Genomic DNA, 21,738 nt, shown 5'->3' with positions numbered 1-21,738 from the left:
TATACTATAGGCTAGCTAGTACTACCAACTACGCCGACACTTTTCTAAACAAACCATTTTCATTCAATATTACAGTTTTGTCCTTCTGTGTACAACCGTTTTACACCAAGAAATCATAAGTGTGTGACGTCATAATAATTTTAGGAATTTCCCTGTTAATATCATGACATTCATGTGTCTAAATTGTTACAATGGCTTGCACCTACGTTTTTTTCGCTAATAGGTGGCGTATTGTTCCATCAGTTATACTTTCGGAACTCCTCGTGATCTATCAAAAAAGCGCCATATTGTTGTCAACGTAAACACCGCGAATTTTAAAGATTAAAGAAGATGCCACAGTATTGTAGTGTTCCTGGATGTACGAATTCTGGTGGTCACAAGTTTCCTGAAGAAAGAGAATTGCAACTTAGATGGAGAGTGGCTATTAAAAGAAGAGACTCTACCACAAAAGGTCTCTGGAAGCCAGGGAAACATGACGTTGTTTGTGCCGCCCATTTCAAGGAGGCTGACTACAGAGTTTCGGGACTATTAGGTTAGATAACTTTCAAAATGAATAACATTAATATTTATTGAATTTTTTAAAGTGTAGTGATACTTCCAAGAACAAGTCATATACCTTTCACAAGTGGATGTCAATTTTAAGCGCAGATAATGGCAAATATAATATGATTATGAATATAAATCAGTTTTTAAGTGCACTTTGGCAGCACATTTTCCTTGTTTATTTTTTAAAATATGTATCAATTATATTTTATCATGTTTATTGTACTGTAGCAACAGGTTTTTGTATTTTTTTTAGCAGCTTGGGCTTGTTTACTTGTTTGAAGAATCACTACATATATATATATTCATTGTTCATCATGTTTATAAACCAATTTCTACAAATGCAATTTTGTGTCAAATGAGTTTTTTCATTCAACTTGTCTTTTTTTGTTTGTTAAAAGGACAGTATTAAATTACCTTTCTATAAATTGGGCCTTTAAGGACATAGTCACATACATTTTTACATGTACCTATATAGTACTAGGTGTCAGCTTTTCAAACCTCCCAAATATAGTTTTGTTTAGCTGATTAGACATTTGTCTACATGTATCTATTTCAGATGGGTCTTCATAAATTTCATCCTACACTTTGCAGTCAAATTTAATAAAACATACAATATATTGAATGACAATTGTTTTTCTAGCAACAAACTATTCATAGCTGCATTTGGCTTCCACTATATAAAAAAGGAGATGTGGTATGATTGCCAATGAGACAACTATCCAGAAAAGACAAAAATGACACAAACATTAACAACTATATGGTCACTGTACTATACACTGTATAACCTGGATATTTTACTTTTAAAAGTTTTAAGAATGTAAGAATGAACATTTAAAAATGTAGATGAGATAAATGACACAATCTTGTATTTTAACTACATGTATTTGTTTAAGTTATGCAAATATGTTGCCAAATTTTTACCTTTGGTTACAATATCATTGATTCATATATATTACAAATGTATTATATGACTTGTATCTGACATGGACATCATCACATTCTTGAGTATCATTGACACATCTTACAAGAAGACATCCCATACCATATAGTTGGTTATTAAATATCACACATGAATAAATGTGAAGCAATTCAAACAAGAAATTAACATAAAATTAGAAGTTGTATGCTTGTCAGTGAGAAAGCTGTCCAGCGGTGGATTTAGAGGCCTTCCAGGGGGCCTGCCCTCCTATTCTAGCAAAATTTCGTTGATTATATAGAAAATCATTGAAGCATGGCCATAGCAGCCCCCTCTTAGACAGTCAGTGGGCCTTCACTTATGAAAAATTCTGGATTCACAACTGCTGTCTACTAGCAACTTCAAATGAAGTGGATGTAGGCAATTAGAGGCAACTTTTTGCCTTTAACAATGAGAAAAACTCCATTATATAGCTGACTATAAAAAGCCTTGACATGAAAATAAGAAACAGTAATTTGTTTTACCTCTTAGACCTGCCTTATTGAGCAACTTGTGCTAATATGGATAACACTAACAGTATTCTGTTTTACTCTCAAACGAATTTTGAAGGAGCACATCATTAATCCTATACATCCTTTTTGTAATTTGGCATCTTTTTTCCATGGTCAAATTCTTTCAGACTCAGACTCAAATTCATTTCATTTTATCATTACTAGTGAATTTCTGTTATTTTTGCATGATATTTGCTTTGTTTGCTTTGTGTTTTTTGTTTGTTTTTACAGAAAACCTAGATGCACATTCATTTTGAAAGGGACCATTGATCTGACCAACACACAGTCTCTAATGTCTGGAATCAGGAATTCAGTATTGTTGAAATGTATCACTTTATGGAATAAGCTTTGATTTTCAATGCTGTTGTAATTAAAAAAATTCTATTAACAGGTTATAAGGCAGAATAAAAAACAAATTCATCTCAGATTCATTATGCAACATCTGCATTTGACATGTACAAAAGTATTTATATTAATAACTATATATTTACCGCATACAGGAACATTAAAAATAACCACATGAATAAATAATGAACAACAAATAAATATTTTGTGTACAAAGGGCAATAACTCATTCATTAGACAGATGGTACAATCTAAAATAATAAGTTCAAGTTGAATAATTATATTGTTTCAGAAAAAAATGTATTAAGGTGGTACACAACACTTTCACTTAATTTAATTTGGCTTGCTTAATTTTCATAAAATTTGAACACAGTATTTACTTTGACCCTTGAACAAAAATATAAAAAATTTGAAAATTTTGAACCATCCGTTTTGTCAGAAAAATTACAGTGGTTATATAGCAATTTGACAAACACCAATTTTTATGAATGAAAAGCTTAATATTCCCTTTACAACACAATGTAATTATAACGTTAATTTGACTTTACAGAGTTATCTCCCTGTAGTGTTAGGTACCACCTTAATATAGTGAAATCAAGTTATAATTATATTACATTTTATTAAGGAACTTTATTGCAATCACTCATTAATATTTGAATGAAATGCTGCATCTTTGTTTACTAACTTTTCGTCAAAAATAATTTGTTCATGCAGTTTAGGTGGTCAAGCATTTGATAGTTTGATACCAATTAAATTGAAAACTTAAAAATTGGTATTTGCTGCTACACAGCTACTCACACAACTTTTAGGGATAAAAGTGAAGACTCTTGAATCATATCAATTTGTCTGGGAGTGGGAGAGTTGACATGACTTTTTGAAATAGTTTATTAAAAAATATCTGCCAAGCAAAAAGCTTGATTTAAACACATTATTAGTATCAAATTAACAGGTTTAACTCCTGATATAAGCATGTAATATTTGCCACTAAACATAAACCATTCATTTAATTTTTAAATTTGTTCTAAAAAAAGATATGACTTGAAAAGGACAATCAAAAAACATCTTTGGTTTCAGTATTCTTTTTCTTAACCTATTTTATAGGAAAACCTTATGTTTCAAGGGCTAGGGGGAGTTGCTATATTTTCTCAAATTTCTAGAAAATGATTCAAACACATTATTTCTACATGTATCACAATAACAGGTTCAAGGCCAGATATAAGCTATAATGTTCACCACTAAATATAAACACTTTAAAAAAGAAGATGTGGTATGATTGCCAATGAGACCACTATCCACAGAAGACCAAAATGACACAAACATTAACAACTATAGGTCACTTTACGGCCTTTAACAATGAGCAAAGCCTATACTGCAAAGTCAGCTATAAAAGTCTATCTCTATTTTTAAATTTTTTTATATAAAAAGAGAGTTGATGTCAATATATTGCCATTAATTGTTATGGCCTGTTTAATGTTTTTTCTTTCATATTGATTGAAGTAACAAAAATGCCCTTTTTTTTAGGGTCACGTAAGCGGCTTCTTCCAGATGCTGTCCCTTCATTGTTCTTGTTTAGGGAAAACTCTACACCCAGATCATCCAAATACAGTAGACGAGATGATGTGGACTTAAGCGTGGTCAATAATGTACAGATGGAAGTTGAGGTTGGTAACGAGGCAGAGGTCAAAGAAGAATCTGACGACTTAGATGGTATTGAGCCTTTGCAACAGGAAATGGGAGTACACTGTACCTTACTTGGAAGATTTGGTATTGATAATTTGGAGAATGATCCAAAACGTGTGCAATATTATACTTCATTCAGGGACTACGAGCATTTTATGTTGTTTTTCAATTGTTTAGGCCCAGCTGTAAATGAGTTAAATTACCAATGTCTGTCTTTGACACCAAAAGATCAACTGTTTATGTGTTTACTGAAGTTACGTCAGAACAAAGAAGATATAGAATTAAGTTTTTTATTTGAAGTGTCTGAGTCAACTGTGTCAAAGATTGTCATAACTTGGATTAATTTCTTATACTTTCAATTAAAAGAGATAAACATTTGGCCATCTAGAGATATTGTTACTGATTATATGCCGGATGATTTTAAGAACAAATTTGCAACTACCCGGGTGATTTTAGATGCTACTGAAACCCCTATACAGAAGCCATCACATGTTGATGCACAAAGTGTGACATGGTCTAGCTACAAACATAAAAACACAATTAAAACCATGATAGGTTGCACACCAAGAGGCACAGTATCATATGTAAGTGATGCTTATGGGGGTTCAGCAAGTGACCGTCAGATCATTGAAAAGTCTGAATTGCTTCAGCTAAATTTGAATTTGTTTGAACCTAAAGATAGCATAATGGCAGACAGAGGAATAATGGTTCAGGATTTATTTGCAGCACAAGATGTGAAAGTGAACACTCCCACTATGCTTAAAGGAAAAAGTCAGTTGGAACCTGAGGAAGTTGTAAGGGACAGGAGAGTAGCATCCAAAAGAATTCACATAGAGCGAGTTATTGGATTAGCCAAAACATTTAAGATCTTGAAAAATGAACTGCCATCAGGCAAACTTATACTTGGGTCTAGAATTGTTTTTGTGTGTTTTTCTATTGCAAATTTCAGAAAGTGTATTGTGAATGAAAATGCATAAGAATATATATATTTGACAAAATTACTCAAAACCAGATGAACTGTAAACATGGTAAATGCTTGTTTATGTAAATGTTGTTTGCTTATTTATAAATTACACTTTATCAGTTTCATGTGTCTAAAGTGATTCTTTGGCTTTTAATGGCAGAATTGATACAAAATATTTAAAAGGCTTTGAAAAAAAGTAAGGCCATTACTTTTAATATCAGATTTACTGAAGCATTTTCAATCATAACATGCTTTTTAAAATTTGCCAAAATAATAACATTATTTGATTGTCTTTCAAAATTTTGAAGATAGTTTGAAACACACATAATTTTTTGGTTACTTTTAAGCATGTTAATTATTTAAAAAATGAGATTTATAACTTTATTTTACATGTACCTACCTACATAAATTATTTATTGACTTGCAAAATTTGAAAGAATAAGATTGATTTTCAAATTGATATTCTTCTCTTGTTATTAATTATGTTACTTGACAAACATTGAATTAATCATGGTTCCCAAATTTTGGCACATTTATTCCATGTAATTTCATTTTAGATATACATGTACATGTACAAAATTTTTAAAGAAAAAAAAAAGTTTTTGGTTTATTCATTTTTGTCTTGGTTAAATTGGTTCAAATTTTTATGTTCAAAATTGTTTAATTTCATTTAGAATATTAAATTTATGATACATGTTTGAAAGCCATATGGCAGGCATGGACACGATGGAATGTATAAAAATATTAAATTATTTGGAACTATCGACATTTGAAAAATTCTTAATGAATCCTTTTTTTTTTATTTAATACCAAAGATGCAGCAGTTATCTAATCTAAAAGTACAATTAATGTTTTTAGAATACCAAAAAACATGTGAATGTTTGAACTTTGAGAGTTATAACAAAGATGCCAAATATGGTCTGAAGTATTTCTCATAAAACATGGATAATTTTGGAACTAATGAGTTAAGGCAGAAATTTTCGTCATAATCGACTACTTGCACAAACAAATCTACAAAAGTATACACAATGAAATAGCAGTATTTTCTTTTTGCAATAAACAATTGACCTTGAATTTGTGCATAATAGGTGCTTATCTCCTTTAAAGCTATTTCTCCAGATTTATTTCTGTATAGGAATGGAAAACATTTTCCTGGCAATATTTTATCATTTCTTCCATTGTATGGACATTTAACTTCTATTAAAAAATCACCATCAACAATGCCATCAGGTGAAGCCCCTAAAAATGGGAAATCTGGTCTAACAAACAGACCTGAGGGCCTACATTTTACACCTTTTTGTACCTCAAATTTGCAAATAGCTTTAGATTCAAATTGTTTTCCATGTAACAAACACTTTCTAACTATTTTATGGCTATTAATTAAAGTTTTGCATAGTTTGTTTTTGTTTCTTCTACAAGTCATTCTGGTAATTTCCCCAAATCTTGACGCAGTCAATCTCCATTTTCTATGCCTGAACCACTCATTGCATTTACTTTGCTTTCTCGTACATTTCTCTATTGCCTTGCAGTCATTCTCAGTAACCTGCAACAAAATGAATTATTATTTATTTTTAACCTTTATTCAGAGTAGAAACAATTAGATATCGATTGCTAGTTATAGAATTTTACAAATACATGTCTTTGGTTCATGATCAAGTCTAAATTTGAGGATGAAGAGGTTACAATTGTATACCCAAGTTCTGTTATTCAATGCAAGTCAATAAAAAAAGTAGCACATAGAATTCATAGTCTGTGAATACCAAATACAATCGTTAATTGTGTTAATAAAAACAAAAGATCTCATGAATATCAAAACAAGTTGATTGAAAAACAAAGGATATGGGAAATATCAGTAAATTCACAGCCAAGCAAAGGAACAGTGATTTTCATTACTGTTCTTCATCTCAAAGTGACAAGAAAAATGTTTCTCATGATGTGATCAGAAGTTCTTACTACATGTATGCATGAATCCTGTGTCATGTGACTTTAGTTATAAAATATGTGTGTAAAAATATATACATTTTTCTTTAAAGATCATAATACATAATACCAGGAGAAATATTTACAAGTTATCCAAGCTTAATATTTCTTGAATAAATATCTTGATGGCAAGCCTAGTCTCTTGTAATCCATTCTTAGTCTAGTAGTTTTAGGGCCATTTATAGCTTGTTGTTTGGTGTGAGCCAAGGCTCTGTGTTGAAGGCCTTACATTTACCTATAATGGTTTACTTTTATTAATTGTTATTTGGATGGAGAATTGTCTCATTGGCTCTCATACAACATCTATTAGACTCACCTTAAGGGCATTATCTATCCAATACTCAGCAAATGGCCTTTCAAGATAGTCATGGTCATGAACTGCATTTTGAAGATCTGCTTTTGGATATATATAGCGTAAGGATATATCCATGGAAGATGTTGAGCAAAAATTAATTAAGGAATTTCTGACATGATCATTGTACCCCTTTAAATTCTGGAACTTTGCTGGTCGTGGATCATCCAGAATACTATCTAAATGTTTCCTTTTAGATGGAATATTTTGTGTCTTTACTGGTGATCCTGGAAAATACATTTGTTGCTTTTGAATAAAAAAAATATGTTCCTGTATGACATAATTTTGCAGGATATGTCGATGTATTGCAATTATACTGACAGTGTCATGTCACCTTGATCTAATAAAAATATTTTGTATCAAGTTTTTTTCCAATTTGGCAAAATGGGGCAATGCAAATTTTTCATTCTTAATCATTTTCTGCCTATTACTCAAGTATGTAATCATGTCGGTTTCAATTTACTTAGCAGATACACAGAAAATGTTTTGACTTCGACCTCATTTCATGGATCAGTGAACAAATTTAGGTTTTAATGGTCAAGTCCATATCTCGGATAATATAAGCAATAGGTCTAGTATATTAGGTGTATGGAAGGACTGCAAGGTGTACATGTCCAACTGGCAGATATCATCTGACCTTGACCTCATTTTCATGGTTCAGTTGTCAAAGTTAAGGTTTTGAGTTTTGGTCTTTTTATCTAATACTATATGCCATAGGTCCACTATATTTGGTGTATGGAAATATTTTATGATCTATGTCAGTCCGCAGTTTTATTTTTTTACCTTGATCTCAATTTCATGGTTCATTGTTCAGGGTTAAATTTTTGTGTTTTGGTGTATTTTTCTTAAACTCTAAGCAAAAGGTCAACTGTATTTGTGTATGGAAGCATTTTAGCTGTACATGTCTGCCTGGCATGGTTTATCTGACCTTGACCTTATTTTCATGGTTCATATGTGACAGTTGTAGTAAAGTTTATATTTAGGTGTATCAACATAATGTCAATGATAAGTAAAGAAAGCGAGATTTTTCAGTGTGTGTAATCTTGATCTAGAGTTTTGAACTACTTTACAATACCATTGTAGAAAGCTTTAGGTTTGTGAAAAGTCTGGAGGTTTTCCGTGCAACACTTTTCCACCTGTACGTCTCCTGTTTGAATAAAATGCATCAACATCATCATGACAGCAGCAATATGTTTGCATGTACCATGTGGTCCTTTTCCTGCTGGGCATTCACAGTGAGAATTTAATGGTTCCCCAGTACGTCTATCAATTTTAATTTTATAGTTGTATGTCACCTACAGGTAGAAGGAATTGTATTACTTTCACAATAGTATCAACCTTTAAAAGCATGCATTCATAAAATTTAAGAAAGCCTTGTCATATGTGTTTTTCATAACTGATTTGTTATGAATGAGGCCCCTATTTTTATGATTTGAATTATTAATATTTCACATATTTAATGTGGAATTTTATCATTGTTGAAGGTCCTTTATAAAAGTTATATATCCACTACATACATGTATGAAATTGAACTCTGTTGGATATGTCTCATTGTGGAAATCATACCACACTAATTATTTTATGTCAAAAGAAGCCACTAGTACTTTGGAATGTTAGAAATGATCAACATAGTTTATCTGGTTTGATCATGTAAACATTCATTCAATTTTGACCACTATGACAAGGTAAATATTTAAATAATGTGCCCTCAAAAACCGTGACAACTGGTCCAATGTATGTGTTGACATATAAATATTGAATTCACAAAACTTTTACAGAGTTAAATGACAAATATATGGACTATAAATTATTTGTTTGTATGCACTAACATGTAACCGAGACTTTCAGAATATAGTACAAATGAATATTGTTTGAAAAAACTAAAAGACTTAAAAAAAATTATAAATTATGCAGCAAATGTGTGAGGCCCTCATGATTATATGCAGTCAAATCCCCCTAGTAGTAAAATAAATGATATAATGTGTTAATTTTCTGAATTTCTTATTTAATGGAACCTTATGTCTCATTGCTGCACCAACAATTCCACTCAAGAAAGTGTTTTGACCACTCTGATAGAAGCTGCAGGCTAAAATTCTATGTGATTCAAACATTTTTTTCCCTTTTTCCAATGCCTTGATATCCCCACTGGCCTGTCGATCTTCTGCCATCCGATATAGGAAGTATCCCTCTATTTGTTCTGTAGTAAGTTTTGGTAGCATAATTTTATGTTCAGGTCGTAACTGTTGGAATCCTGTCAAAGGCCACTGTGGCTCTAATGGTTCTGGCAAGTTAACAGGAACACCTCGGAAGTTTGCATTTCTGTCATAAGCTCTCAATCTGTAATAAAAATAAAATATCGCACTGCATTTAAAAATTTAAAATATAGTTTTCTCATGTTTAATATCATTCATATCGGTAGGAAAACAACTGGCTTCTCTGTTGCAATCAATAAGTCTCATTTCATACATATCATAAAATATAAGAATACACTTACTTTTGTTTGAACATTGACCAGAGATCACCATTTTCATACTTATCTTTTTTCCAACTTGGACAGTAAATATGATGAAAATGAAATTGAAACAAGAGAGGAAGTCCAAGATGTTATATTGAAATCAACATACTAGCACTTCCCCTAACTGTGACAAATCAAATTAATTCCAACAACAACAGGAAGCATGCCAACTGGAAACTGAAAATAAAAAAAAAATGAAATGAACTATAAATTGTAAAAAAAATAGGTACTAAATCCATTGCAATAAATACGACTCATTATTATGCTTCAGACACTTTAGGTTCTCGAAACTAGACTAGAGTTAATGTTACATTTGTCCTTACATATTGTGTGACATTATTATGCTTCAGACACTTTAGGTTCTCCAAACTTTACTAGACTAGAGTTAATGTTACATTTGTCCTTACATATTGTGTGATAGAGCATAGTGATTAAAATTCTCTCGTGCCGCAGAAAATTACAGATCATATTTATGTTAACATTTTTTACCTTTTCAATTTATATGACATTTATAAAGGATATTAAAATGAAGCTGACCACACCTATTTGATCTTTTCAATTTATATGAATTTTTATGATTTAAAAAGGATATTAAAATGAAGCTTGTGCTTAATTGTTGTTTTACGGCTGACCACATTCAATTTTATCAAGGAAGGTCTGAGGGTCGTTTAAAGTATTTTTTTATTTTATACTGTTGTAAAAACATGACAACACAAACAATCAGGTTCAGGTTTCAATCTTTGCCATTTATTTAGATTATTTAGATTACACATCATCACTAGTATCAGTATCCCTACATAAAATGAAGAATGGATACAGGGAATGCATAGTAGAGTAGTCAGTCTAATTATATTATTTATTCTGGCTAGTGAAATGAGCTATTACTCATTAGTGTTCTAATGAGTTATATACAATAGCGACATAAAATTACCAAAGTGATTGAAATTACAGAGAGATTATAGTGTCAAGTTGACACTTCTAAAGACTAGAATTAAGTAAAATTTGGTAAATTTAATACATTATACAGTGGTTCCCAAAGGTTCAAAATAGAATAAATAACAGTGTGATGGACCCCTAAGGCCCTTTGATGGATGACAACAGCCACATCAGGATCAAAACTGAAAGTGACAAGATAAGATACAGGTCTATTAATTTAAATTATATCCACCCCTTTTTAATCTTATAAACACGGTATTTCATGATAAAACCCTACGTAAGGCCATTAAGTACAGATGAAATGCAGTTATTGGGATTATTACAGTATCGTGTATGGGTATTAAATTATTTAGATAACAAGATTCGGGAGATATTGCCATAATGGGCGAGTGATTCAATGATCAGATCATGATTATGACCTTGGTGCCAATCCAGTTTTATCCATAGCTTAAAACAGAACAAAACTGAAACAAATAACCTGTAAATCAATAAAAAGATATAAAATGGATTATCAACCTCTCAATTAAGTCTGTTTTTCTGCCGGTAGTAGTGGCACCACGACGTGAAAGCTCATTTTTTAGCTTCGGTATGGGCCACAGAACGTAAACATCCGCCATATTGGATTTTCTGTAACTGATAGTACAGTTGCGCCACCTGTCGTTAAGGTCGGCGGGTGAAAGCCATTGAGAACAATGTTGTTAACATTTTTCATCGCGCTTCCATAGTATGAGGGGGTATGACGGGTCCTGATACCGAAATCCCGGGCGTAAAAACAGGAAATCCCGACGTCCCAAAATTTGAAAAAGATATGCCCGGATCCCGAAATCCCGATTTTAAAAATAGCCGATCCCGGAGGTCCAATAAGGGACTTATCATTATTTACCTGGGAAAGGGGGGGGGGTCATTTTGAAATCAACAGTATAAAATTTTCTTGACCCCCCCCCCCCCCCCCATAAAATTTATCTGTTTTTATTTGATCACCCCTGTAAAAAAAATAAACAAATGTGACCCCCCCTAATCAAACATGCCAAAATTTTAACATGCAAAACACTTATAAATCATGTTATTTCACAGAAATATTGCAAACATGAAATATTTTCAGTGAATTGAGTCCAAAACCATATTTGAAGGAAAATTGCCTTGACATAGGACTCTTTCATGAATATTAATGGGTAGAGCAAGCCAGTGCTTTGTGGAGCTATCATTTTTTCTAATTTCCTTTATTGGGCTATTGAATAAACTTGTTGAGACAGTAACTGCACATTATTTACTAAGAAGGATCTATTAAAAAAGAGGGACGAAAGATACCAAAGGGACAATCAAACTCATAAATCGAAAATAAACTGACAACGCCATGGCTAAAAATGAAATAGACAAACAGACAGACAGACAGACAATAGTACACATGACACAACATAGAAAACTGAAGAATAAGTAACACGAACCCCACCAAAACTACGGGTGTTATCAGGTGCTATTAAATTGTCCCTCTCTTATATGCTGCCTAAACTTAAGTTTTACGTGAATTTTGATACCTGTATGGATAGTTTATGCTTTCAGCTTTTAGAACAATTCAATTACTCATTTGTTGTCATATTTCATTTATAAATGTGTGATAGTAACCCCAAAATTTTGATTCATTAGCCTTAAAAGTACAAACTTTGCAATGAGAGGTATAAATGGACCCAAAGGGATCTGTACTGATAATGAAAGCAAAAAGTTGCATTAGTGGTGTTGTCATCTCAGAATCGTCTTTTGTATCAATATTCAACTGGTTTTATGCAGAATATTTGGCCATTTATTGGAGAACTTATTGTTCTACACTATATTCTTTCATGATGCAGCGTGATTTTATTTGTTTGACAAAGTTTTGCAGAAATCGCTGTAGATTTCATTTTATGTTATACTTAATTTCTCTCAAACTTTTAGCTTATTATAACATAAGTTGGCACTAATGCTTGTTAATGTAGTGATCGAAGGTGGTGTAATATAACGACTGGATTAATCGGGTTATGAACATGATGAAGCACCTATGCATTCTAAATGGGACAACATGACACAAAATGATAGCTTACTACATCACCACAAAGTCTTGTGATGTCTTACTTTATTGTATGAATGGTGGTAAAAATATGTTTCCATTTAACTGTTGTAATGTTCTTTTTGGCATTTTGTCTGTTGAAGTATTTTAACTACTCAGTTTCATGTGCAAAAAAATATTGATCCCCCCACTTTGAATTTATATAAAGTTTGAACCCCCCTTTTCCACATACATAAAAAAAACTTGATCCCCCCTGTATTTTGACCAGCCCCTTCCAAGATAAATAATGATAAGTCCCTAAAGGCCCTTATTCTGGTCCACACTAAACCCACATTTTTATTAAAATTTCGGAATATTTTTAATGTACGCAAATTTATTTGGAATGACACAGTTTTATAATTTGAAAAACTCCTAAAATATCGCATATATAATTTTGTTATGCATTTATCATAATGTGATGTATGTACATGAAACTATGTATTCCCATCGAACAGGTACTTATTGCCCTGAGATATTATGCAACGGGGAGTTTTATGCAAGTGGTTGGAGACACGGTCGGGGTAGATAAATCAACTGTCAGCCGATGCATCACTAGAGTTTCCACAGTTCTTGCCTCTAAAGCAGGGGATTTCATTAAATGGCCATCAGAAGACAGAAAGCGAGAAATTAAAAATGGTTATTATGAAAATGGTGGATTTCCTGGAGTTATAGGATGCATTGATGGCACCCATGCGAGGATACAGGCCCCTGCACAAGATGAACCGTCCTTTGTAAACCGCAAAGGATACCACAGTATAAACGTTCAGGCTATATGTGACCATGAGGGTAAATGTAACACTGAACGGAACCGTACCCAAATTGCACCTATTTTGGACAATTTTCATCTACATTTATTTATGATCCAGACAAAAGTTTCCGTTATTTTTTTTTGATTTCTAGGCAGTATCTATATCGATCTTTATTAAATACATTAGGTACATCAATTTATATATCTATATCAATACTGAATCACTGAATTTTGGTACTCGGTGCAAGTTGGGTACTGTGACATTAGATATGTATATTTAGTAATGACATGCTTTATGAGTGATTATACGACATATTGGACCTTTATATAATTAGTCTAGTATTTAAATCGACGAGATTCTAAATCTTTGGACCTATGTATTCATGAAGAGACGTGGGAATCAAACAGGCGAGTAGCTACGTTTACGTCAAAACGCCCGGGGAATTTTGATAAAAAATATATTTTAATCTAAATAAAATACAAATTACTTATAAATAGTACATCAGCTCTGTAAAGCTTTTTTTTTAAATTGCGAATAAAAGTGACGAATTTTACTTTTCGAACAAAAGGTATCATATTATATAGATTTACTAAATGTCTCTCAAAGTCTGAATCTACCAGTTGTGCTTTTTCAGAGATTTCTACCAACTTTCCGTTTATTTAAATGAATTAATTATATTCTGTGATTTGATATGTGGTTTGAATTTTGGCGAGCCTGCGACATTTTTATATGTCGCAGAAGCAATACATATGCAATTCTAAATTTCGTCGTTGGTGTCACTCTTGCCCCTCCCTCCTTTAGGATAAGTGTGTGGTTAAAGGGTGTTTATTTTAAATATCAATACCTTAACCAAACCTTTGTATGGACGTTGGACAGAAACTGTGCATGACAAAAAGAGAAACAGGAGCATAATGATGAAAGTATCTGTTTAATTTTGCCATATTTAGAATAAAAAAAATCTTGTTGAACAAGTTGATACAGTCTGGAATAAAAGATTGTTATATATCAATCACTTTGGGGTGCTCTTCACGTACCGTGTTTCAACTATGAGAATCAGAAACACTGATTTAGATTTAATAGCTAAATGTTTAATAGTAATTTCAGGATAAACGCAATATATGTACATTGTTGGTAAATTTAAAATTATAAAATTATTTTTACTCGTCACGAAAGAGGAGAAAAACTCGACAAAGCCTCACTTTTCCGACAACATAAATAAATATTGTATTTAAACGTGTTTACGATCAACCACGAACACGTATTAAAATTACTGAAATGCAACACATTTTTTTCATTCAGGCAATGCGTGATTAACAAATTTGCTAAGTTTTCATTTTTTTGTCTCGCCTTGACGAAAAGCGAGACATAGGTATGCTGTTTCCGGCGTCGGCAACGGCGGCGACGGCGTCAACAATGTATTAGTTTGTGATTAGGTCTTGTTCATGATGAACCACTAGTGGTAGGTCAATGATATTTGGTATGCAGTTGTATTAGCATTGGTAACATCTCATTACCATGGAGATTGTTTTGCCCCACCCCCTTAGTCAAGGTCTATTGACTTTGAATCTTTTCATAGATTACATGTATTAGTTTGTGATTAGGTCAACTTATGGGGAACTAATAGTGGTAGGTCAATGATATTTGGTATGCAGTTGTATCAGCATTGGCACATCTCATTCCATGGAGATTGTTTAGCCATGTACCTTCAGTCATTGTTCATCGACTTTTAATATTTCCAAAACTTACATGTTAAAGTATTGCTATTTTAATTTCAACATTTGCATTATCAAAATTACAAAAAGGCGAGACATATCTCTGTGATAACAGTTTATTTTTGTATCCACGTTTATTGTCCGTGATATAAAGTATTCGTTCTATGCTCATATTAAAGAAGAATTTTTTCCATGGATAGCGTGTAAAATAATGTGTAATACCTTATAATGTATAAAAAGAAGATGTGGTATGATTTCGAACGAGACAACTCTAAACAAGAGACAAAATGACACGGAAATAAACAACGGTACATGTAGATCACTGTACAGCATTCAACAATGAGCAAAGCCCAAACCGTAAAAAATGAACGAAAAACAAATATGTAACATGGCACAGTTAACCCATTTATCTCTTTATAAATGTCCACTTAACCAAATGACGCGAGCTAAGGTTATCGTACAATATTGCAAAAATGCACATTCATTTCTTTTTGGTAATTGTTGCCTGCTTGATCTAGTAAGTGTATATAAAAAAAAGATCATGCAGCAGTACCGTTTCGGATTATTTTGTTGGTCATTTTACACAGATACAATAGTTTCTTTTATTTGACGGAAGATGAAGAACAATAATACAACCCTTGTTCTATTCTATGTAAGCCCTGTATACATGTATAGCCTGAGGCATTTTTCTCTGCTTATTTACTTTAATCCCTTTTAACTTCTTCTGTGTAAATACGGTTTATGAGCTTAATGTATTTTGTATAAGTTCAAGGATCAAAGATAAGAAAATATACCTTGCAGAAAAGAAATCTCGAGCTTATTTTTTATAAGTTTAAAATAATGATCGGGGACGGGTGCACTTATTTTAAGAATTAACCAACAAAAATCCATAGCAAACAAAAACTCTTTCAGGTCGTTTCACAAATCTGGTAGCCAGATGGCCAGGCAGTGTGCATGACAGCCACATCTTAAGATGCTCGAAAATTCTGGAACATCTGGAGTTAACGCATAAGCGTGTTGAGAATGGAATTGTCTTAGGTGATAGCGGTTATGGATGCAAAAGCTTTTTGATGACACCGTTCATGAGACCGACAGAGGATTGCCATGAAAGGTTTAATAGAGCACATACTAAGACCAGATGTTGTATTGAAAGGACTTTCGGCTGGTGGAAAAAAAGATTCAACTGTTTACATTCTGGAGTACGTGTTCACCCAGAAAAGGCTTGCACTATGATTATGGCATGTGCGGTGCTCCACAACATCGCTATAAACTTGAAGGAACCAATGGATGATGCTGATGAGGTTGATGATTCGTGCATAGATATACCCTTTAGAGGTCCAGAGGAAGGTCGTACTGTACGTGACCATATTTGCAGAGCATTCTTTGGTTAAACACGCACATAGCGAGTAAAATACAAATAAAATATCATAAAAAATCATCATTTTTTAGTAAAATTTTGTTGTACAATTGAAACATGTAAATTAACCAATAAACACACACTCACACACACACGTAAACACACACAAGCTCATACGTACACGAGCAAAAATCTTTTAAAGTTCAAGTCCAAACAAATCGCATACTGAGGAAGCCAATTCATGTTTGTCCATCTGTGACCTAAGAATGGCTATTTCAATTTTTAGCTTTTGGTTTTTTAAGTCATAATATTCTGACTGTTTACATAACACTTCATGCTGCTTTACAACTACATCTTCTGGTTTTATCTTTTTCTCTATAATGGGACAAGAAAAACTCTTCAGTGGTCGTTTATGTGGATTTACCGGCAATAAGGGATCCTTATCCTTGTCTAACATGCTGATGCTAAAATATACAACATATAGAATGAAACGTTACTATATATACACAATGTATACAAGACAGGGTTTCATACAAAATGAGCTTCCGATCGGTTAACCCCATTTTATTGACAATAAAATTTCTGAATACAATCTCTGCATGCACCAAGTTATGGCCCTAAGTGGGCATATCATATACAATTTTAACCATGTTAACCTTTATCATAGAAGTGTAAATTGTTCAGGATAAGACAAAATTAACATTGGTTATACTCAAACATATACTAGTACATATGACCACATTTATAAACATGTATTTAGATTCACTCCATTATCAGAAGAAGATATTGTTACTTTAATAATTCGATAAAATGTATATAACCTCTGAGAGGAGGTGGTACCACAAAGATATTCCGTTCCCTATACATCATTTCTAGAATTGTACCTGTCGCTTATGAATTTTACAATACATTTAATCTAATCAATCTCACCACACATATATATATACCAAAATTTTATAAGTGCTTGAAGCCTTCATTAGTCATATTTACAAATGATTTAGAAAAGAGGGAACTATTTCACTAATTTTGGAAAACAATTCTTCTCACAATATATCTATATTAGTTTTGTACATTTTATTGTGAAATTAAATTCATCTTCTACTTTCAAAAGACACAAAGGACAAATTCTTTCTTCTACGGCAGTTTTTGTGTGACGACATTGTTCATTTATAAGAACAATACTATACTTATATGAAAGTAGTTAGGTCAACGTCATCCAAGTCGTCCATAGAAAAATAAATAACATCAAAATTCTGTACCGGAAGCCATCTCGATTAAATCAGATAAACATATTCCCTAATATGTTAATCATATAAGAATTATATAAACTTATTTAATTCAAATTAAGCATACCTAATTATTGGTTGAACTGGAGTTGGTGGCAGGCTTGATTGGTCTTCGTCGATCTCTTCTCCATCTGTGTTTATTGGTATTTTTTCTGCTGTATCATACACAACTGTAAATAAATTGCAAGTACTAAATCAATTTTAAATTTCTACTGTTTGCAAATGTACATCGACACAATGTGCTTAATTTCAAATAGTTGACGCAGAATAAGAGAAAAAAAAACGCAAAATTATTATATTTTGAATATGGTATGTTCCCCATCTTCATTTACAGGTAGATGAAAATGCCTTGTCCTATTTCTTTTTATTAGTATCAAATCCTAGGATTGGAGGGGAGGGGTAGGAGCCTACTACAGTACTGAATTAACAAGGGATTCGGTGGGGCTCTGTTATCCACCTTTTTCACACAATATATAGAGAATAATACATGGAAAAATCCGTATCATATGTCGTATCATCCCGAGACACCAATATCAGCCCAAGGGCCTTTAGGCTCGAGGGATGAAATTGGTCGAGGGTGATACGGCATGTGATACGGATTTTGCCATGTTTTATAAGCTTTATCATATATTTCAACAGAAGAGTATTATATTATATGAACTGTTTTCTGATCCATAGCACTGAGGGGGAGGACAGGGGTAAGGGAGACAGGGAGAAAGGGGGTAGGAGAAAGGAGAGGAAGGCTGGGAGAAAGGAGAAAAAATAAAATATCTCTCCTTTTAAAAAAATTTCTAATATTTCAAGAAAAAATATCTCAAAAGGAGATGTTTTATTCTAATGGGAGAAAGGAGAACGGGGTAGGAGAAAGGAGAAGAGGGGTGGGAGAAGGGTACCCCCCCTGTCCTCCCCCTCAGCACTGGGTTATCTTCAGTTCTACTTTTTTTCTTGTTTGAAAGGCCTTAAAAGAACTGCTCAATTACTTATCCGAAGCACCGAGGTTACCTTACAATTTGCGTGCTGGTGTTAAAAAATATTTTGTTTATTATTGTATTTTTTATAGTTCCATTTAGTGTGAAAATATGAAAACTTGACGTTCGTGACGTCACATACCAAACAATGACGTCATTCAATAAATTGCGTCACGCCAGAATGACCGTTCTATAGGACCTATTTTGAGGAAAATTTTTCTTCAGCAAAAAAAAAAAATTACTTTATGTAAAAAAAAAACCACAAAAGAGATATGATAGAAGGAGACATTGTGGGACCTTTATAAGTTTATTGAACTAATCATTTATTTCTGATAGTTTTCTCGACCTATTCATATATTTTCAAGCTTGGGAAAATTCAAAAGTTGTAAAATCTTTCCTGCCTTTTTTTCAAATTTCATCCTACCCCCCCCCCCCCCCCCAAATGAAATGGTAGCTCCCTTATTGGCAAGAAATTAACAAATTACCTTCTTGCCTGTAATTGATGATAAACTGCACAGTATTGTGCAAAAGAGAAGAGACGTCTTGTGAGGAAATATCCTGCAATCTGGGGTAATTGGCACAAAGGAAATTTGCAAGCTCATCGATTTGGTACTCGGAAAATTTATCATCATCATTGGTAGAGGGTTCCAAAAACGGAATCAAATGGACATCATTTGCTCTTGGGAGTTGTTTCGAACAACTAGAATTATAATTTGCTAGGAAGTTCTTGATCTCTTTATGCATATATTTGGCTTTCTTTGTCAGATCAACTGTAAGAAAGAGATTAAAAAATATTGGGTTTTTTCCATAGCTAAGATATAAAAATGATAAAGGAGATGAGGGGTAAAATGTCGATAATTCAACTATTCTAGAATTAACAGTATGAACAGAGCATACGAATACAATCTTAACACAATATCGGCAAGCTATGTATTGCCCAAAATATAAGACAATACATGTATAAGAAAATCAACACAATTTGACCACAAACATAGGAAATGGATGAAACAAGATGTATTCACTTTTTGATCATAAACAGCTGAGAATTTCTTAACAGTTTTCTTTGAGACTAAACAATTTGTATACATTGTACTTGATTGTTTAACATTATACACGTCTTATAAAATAGATGGATATATTCAAATATACACTTAATGTTCATATTTTGTAGCAACAGATGAAGCTTTCGCTGGAAAAGAAAAATGTACGAAAACGCCACCATGCGACATTCACAAAAAGTCGAGGTGCAATTTGGGTACCGTCACATTATAATATATAATTTCTAACTCTTGATTAAGTTCAAAGTATTTTTAAAAAGATCTTGTGATTAAAAAGCCGTTTTACTGCTAATATTTTTGACAAATTTACTACGTGAAATGTTAAATGTCTACGGCTATACATATTTTAAGATGAAGTTGACCGTATTCAAAAGGATAATGTGGAATAAACTATAAGCTTGAGAGTTGAAATATCAATCTTTTAAATATTATTCGCAGATAAAATATCAAAGTACCTTCGTCCACGGGACTTTCTTCTCCTGTCAAACCGACAAAACTTGAAGTGTCTTTCATCATTTCGATGATTTTTTTACTTTCCTGGTTGATAGGTGTTGCTGGTGGTCCTCCGCCGGTTTGATGGGTGTGTTTCTTAACATCTTGATACGTCTTTTTGGCATTTGACTGCATGTTTTGCCATTTGACTTTCACTTCTGCCACCGTCCTACCATGTAACCCCAGTGCATTTATCTGTACCGTTATTCCTCTCCAAACCTCAACTTTTGATTTATTTGTTAAACTGTTGGAAAATTTGCTCCTTATAGTAAATAGATTTTTCTCAAATAACTGTCTAAGCTATGAAATTTCTGATGAATCCCAGTTTGAGCGTCTTTTCTTCTTTTCAGCGTCCATATTTTAAATGACGTCGTGAAAAAATCCGGGAAATTGTGACGACGTCGTGAAAATGCAGAAATTCACGAAAATTCGCGTGCTTCATGACGTTACAATGAATACTGGGAATGATGAAGGACTTAATTGACTATTAAACCTTAATAGTCACTTAAAAGTCTATTAGTTAATAGAAGCCTTAATAGTGATTCGTGCAATGCTATTAACTCACTCTATTAACTAATAGTCAATTAGATATTTAATAGTCTATTAGGAGTTAATAGTCTATTAACTTAATAGACGATTGTGCAACCCAGTCCAGAGACATATATGTAACACTCCCAAACGTGTCCTTCCCCCCAAACGTGTCCGATTCCCCCAAACGTGTCTTTTCTCCCTAAACATGTCCGAAATGTACAATATTCCCCAAACGTGTCCGATTTCAAAACCCCCAAACGTGTCCGATAATTGTTATTCGCCAAAACGTGTCCAATATTTAACGCCAGAACGTCTCGTGTCTTTTAACGTTAATACATGTATCTCCTAAATAAAATCGCTGATCACGTTTACGGCAATTTTATGATGGGGACATATAGGTGACAAAGTTTTCATTTATGAGCTTTAGTTAACTAAATGTAGGTTTTTAATGAATATCATAATTCAAAATCTAATTAATTTTTGACTGAAATTGCTTATTGTTCAGTTGCAAGTATTTCAAACTCATTGAGAGCGAACCTGGACACAATTATAGAGCTGAATTAATCAGTGACTTTGTAAATTATTTTGTACTTATAAACTCCGATGATTCTTTTTATATTTATCCGAATATTGCCTGGCGGACGTTAAGCAGGATTTTTTTTTTACTTACTTTTGTTAATAGTTCTCTATCTGAATTTGTGTGTATTTCAGAAACTCATC

The 21,738-nt window shown here is 32.8% G+C and overlaps 5 protein-coding genes across 7 annotated transcripts; 2 read left to right on the top strand and 3 right to left on the bottom strand.

Moving 5' to 3' along the window:
* The first annotated feature begins 196 nt into the window (after nt 1–196).
* Nucleotides 197–5,366, top strand: LOC139495362 (uncharacterized). Of its 2 annotated transcripts, none has more exons than XM_071283668.1 (2): nt 197–532; nt 3,880–5,366. In XM_071283668.1, exons 1-2 carry the CDS (start codon nt 331–333, stop codon nt 5,013–5,015), a joined length of 1,338 nt encoding a protein of 445 aa, XP_071139769.1. In that variant the 5' UTR covers nt 197–330; the 3' UTR covers nt 5,016–5,366. The 2 variants fall into 2 exon arrangements, with proteins under 2 accessions (XP_071139769.1, XP_071139767.1); XM_071283666.1 differs by lacking the exon at nt 197–532 and adding an exon at nt 1,711–2,339 and having other exon boundaries at nt 3,880–5,365.
* Nucleotides 5,367–5,893: 527 nt separating this feature from the next.
* Nucleotides 5,894–8,649, bottom strand: LOC139495360 (uncharacterized). Its single transcript, XM_071283664.1, has 3 exons — nt 8,410–8,649; nt 7,299–7,561; nt 5,894–6,545 (listed from the first exon to the last, which is right to left on the bottom strand). Exons 1-3 carry the CDS (start codon nt 8,510–8,512, stop codon nt 5,898–5,900), a joined length of 1,014 nt encoding a protein of 337 aa, XP_071139765.1. The 5' UTR covers nt 8,513–8,649; the 3' UTR covers nt 5,894–5,897.
* Nucleotides 8,650–9,184: 535 nt separating this feature from the next.
* Nucleotides 9,185–11,450, bottom strand: LOC139495361 (uncharacterized). The gene is made up of 2 exons (XM_071283665.1): nt 11,302–11,450; nt 9,185–9,671 (listed from the first exon to the last, which is right to left on the bottom strand). The coding sequence occupies exons 1-2, from the start codon at nt 11,400–11,402 to the stop codon at nt 9,281–9,283; spliced, it is 492 nt and encodes a 163-aa protein (XP_071139766.1). The 5' UTR covers nt 11,403–11,450; the 3' UTR covers nt 9,185–9,280.
* Nucleotides 11,451–13,049: 1,599 nt separating this feature from the next.
* LOC139495358 (putative nuclease HARBI1) lies at nt 13,050–16,717 on the top strand. Its single transcript, XM_071283661.1, has 2 exons — nt 13,050–13,651; nt 16,239–16,717. Exons 1-2 carry the CDS (start codon nt 13,288–13,290, stop codon nt 16,715–16,717), a joined length of 843 nt encoding a protein of 280 aa, XP_071139762.1. The 5' UTR covers nt 13,050–13,287.
* A 27-nt stretch (nt 16,718–16,744) lies between these two features.
* LOC139495359 (uncharacterized) lies at nt 16,745–20,758 on the bottom strand. 2 transcript variants are annotated; one of them, XM_071283662.1, is made up of 4 exons: nt 20,451–20,758; nt 19,423–19,707; nt 18,037–18,139; nt 16,745–17,147 (listed from the first exon to the last, which is right to left on the bottom strand). In XM_071283662.1, exons 1-4 carry the CDS (start codon nt 20,620–20,622, stop codon nt 16,880–16,882), a joined length of 828 nt encoding a protein of 275 aa, XP_071139763.1. In that variant the 5' UTR covers nt 20,623–20,758; the 3' UTR covers nt 16,745–16,879. The 2 variants fall into 2 exon arrangements, with proteins under 2 accessions (XP_071139763.1, XP_071139764.1); XM_071283663.1 differs by lacking the exon at nt 19,423–19,707.
* Nucleotides 20,759–21,738: the final 980 nt, after the last annotated feature.

The sequence above is a fragment of the Mytilus edulis genome, chromosome 11, assembly GCF_963676685.1.
Source record: "Mytilus edulis chromosome 11, xbMytEdul2.2, whole genome shotgun sequence".
Taxonomy (NCBI): domain Eukaryota; kingdom Metazoa; phylum Mollusca; class Bivalvia; order Mytilida; family Mytilidae; genus Mytilus; species Mytilus edulis.
This window is presented reverse-complemented; position numbering and strand designations above follow the sequence as displayed.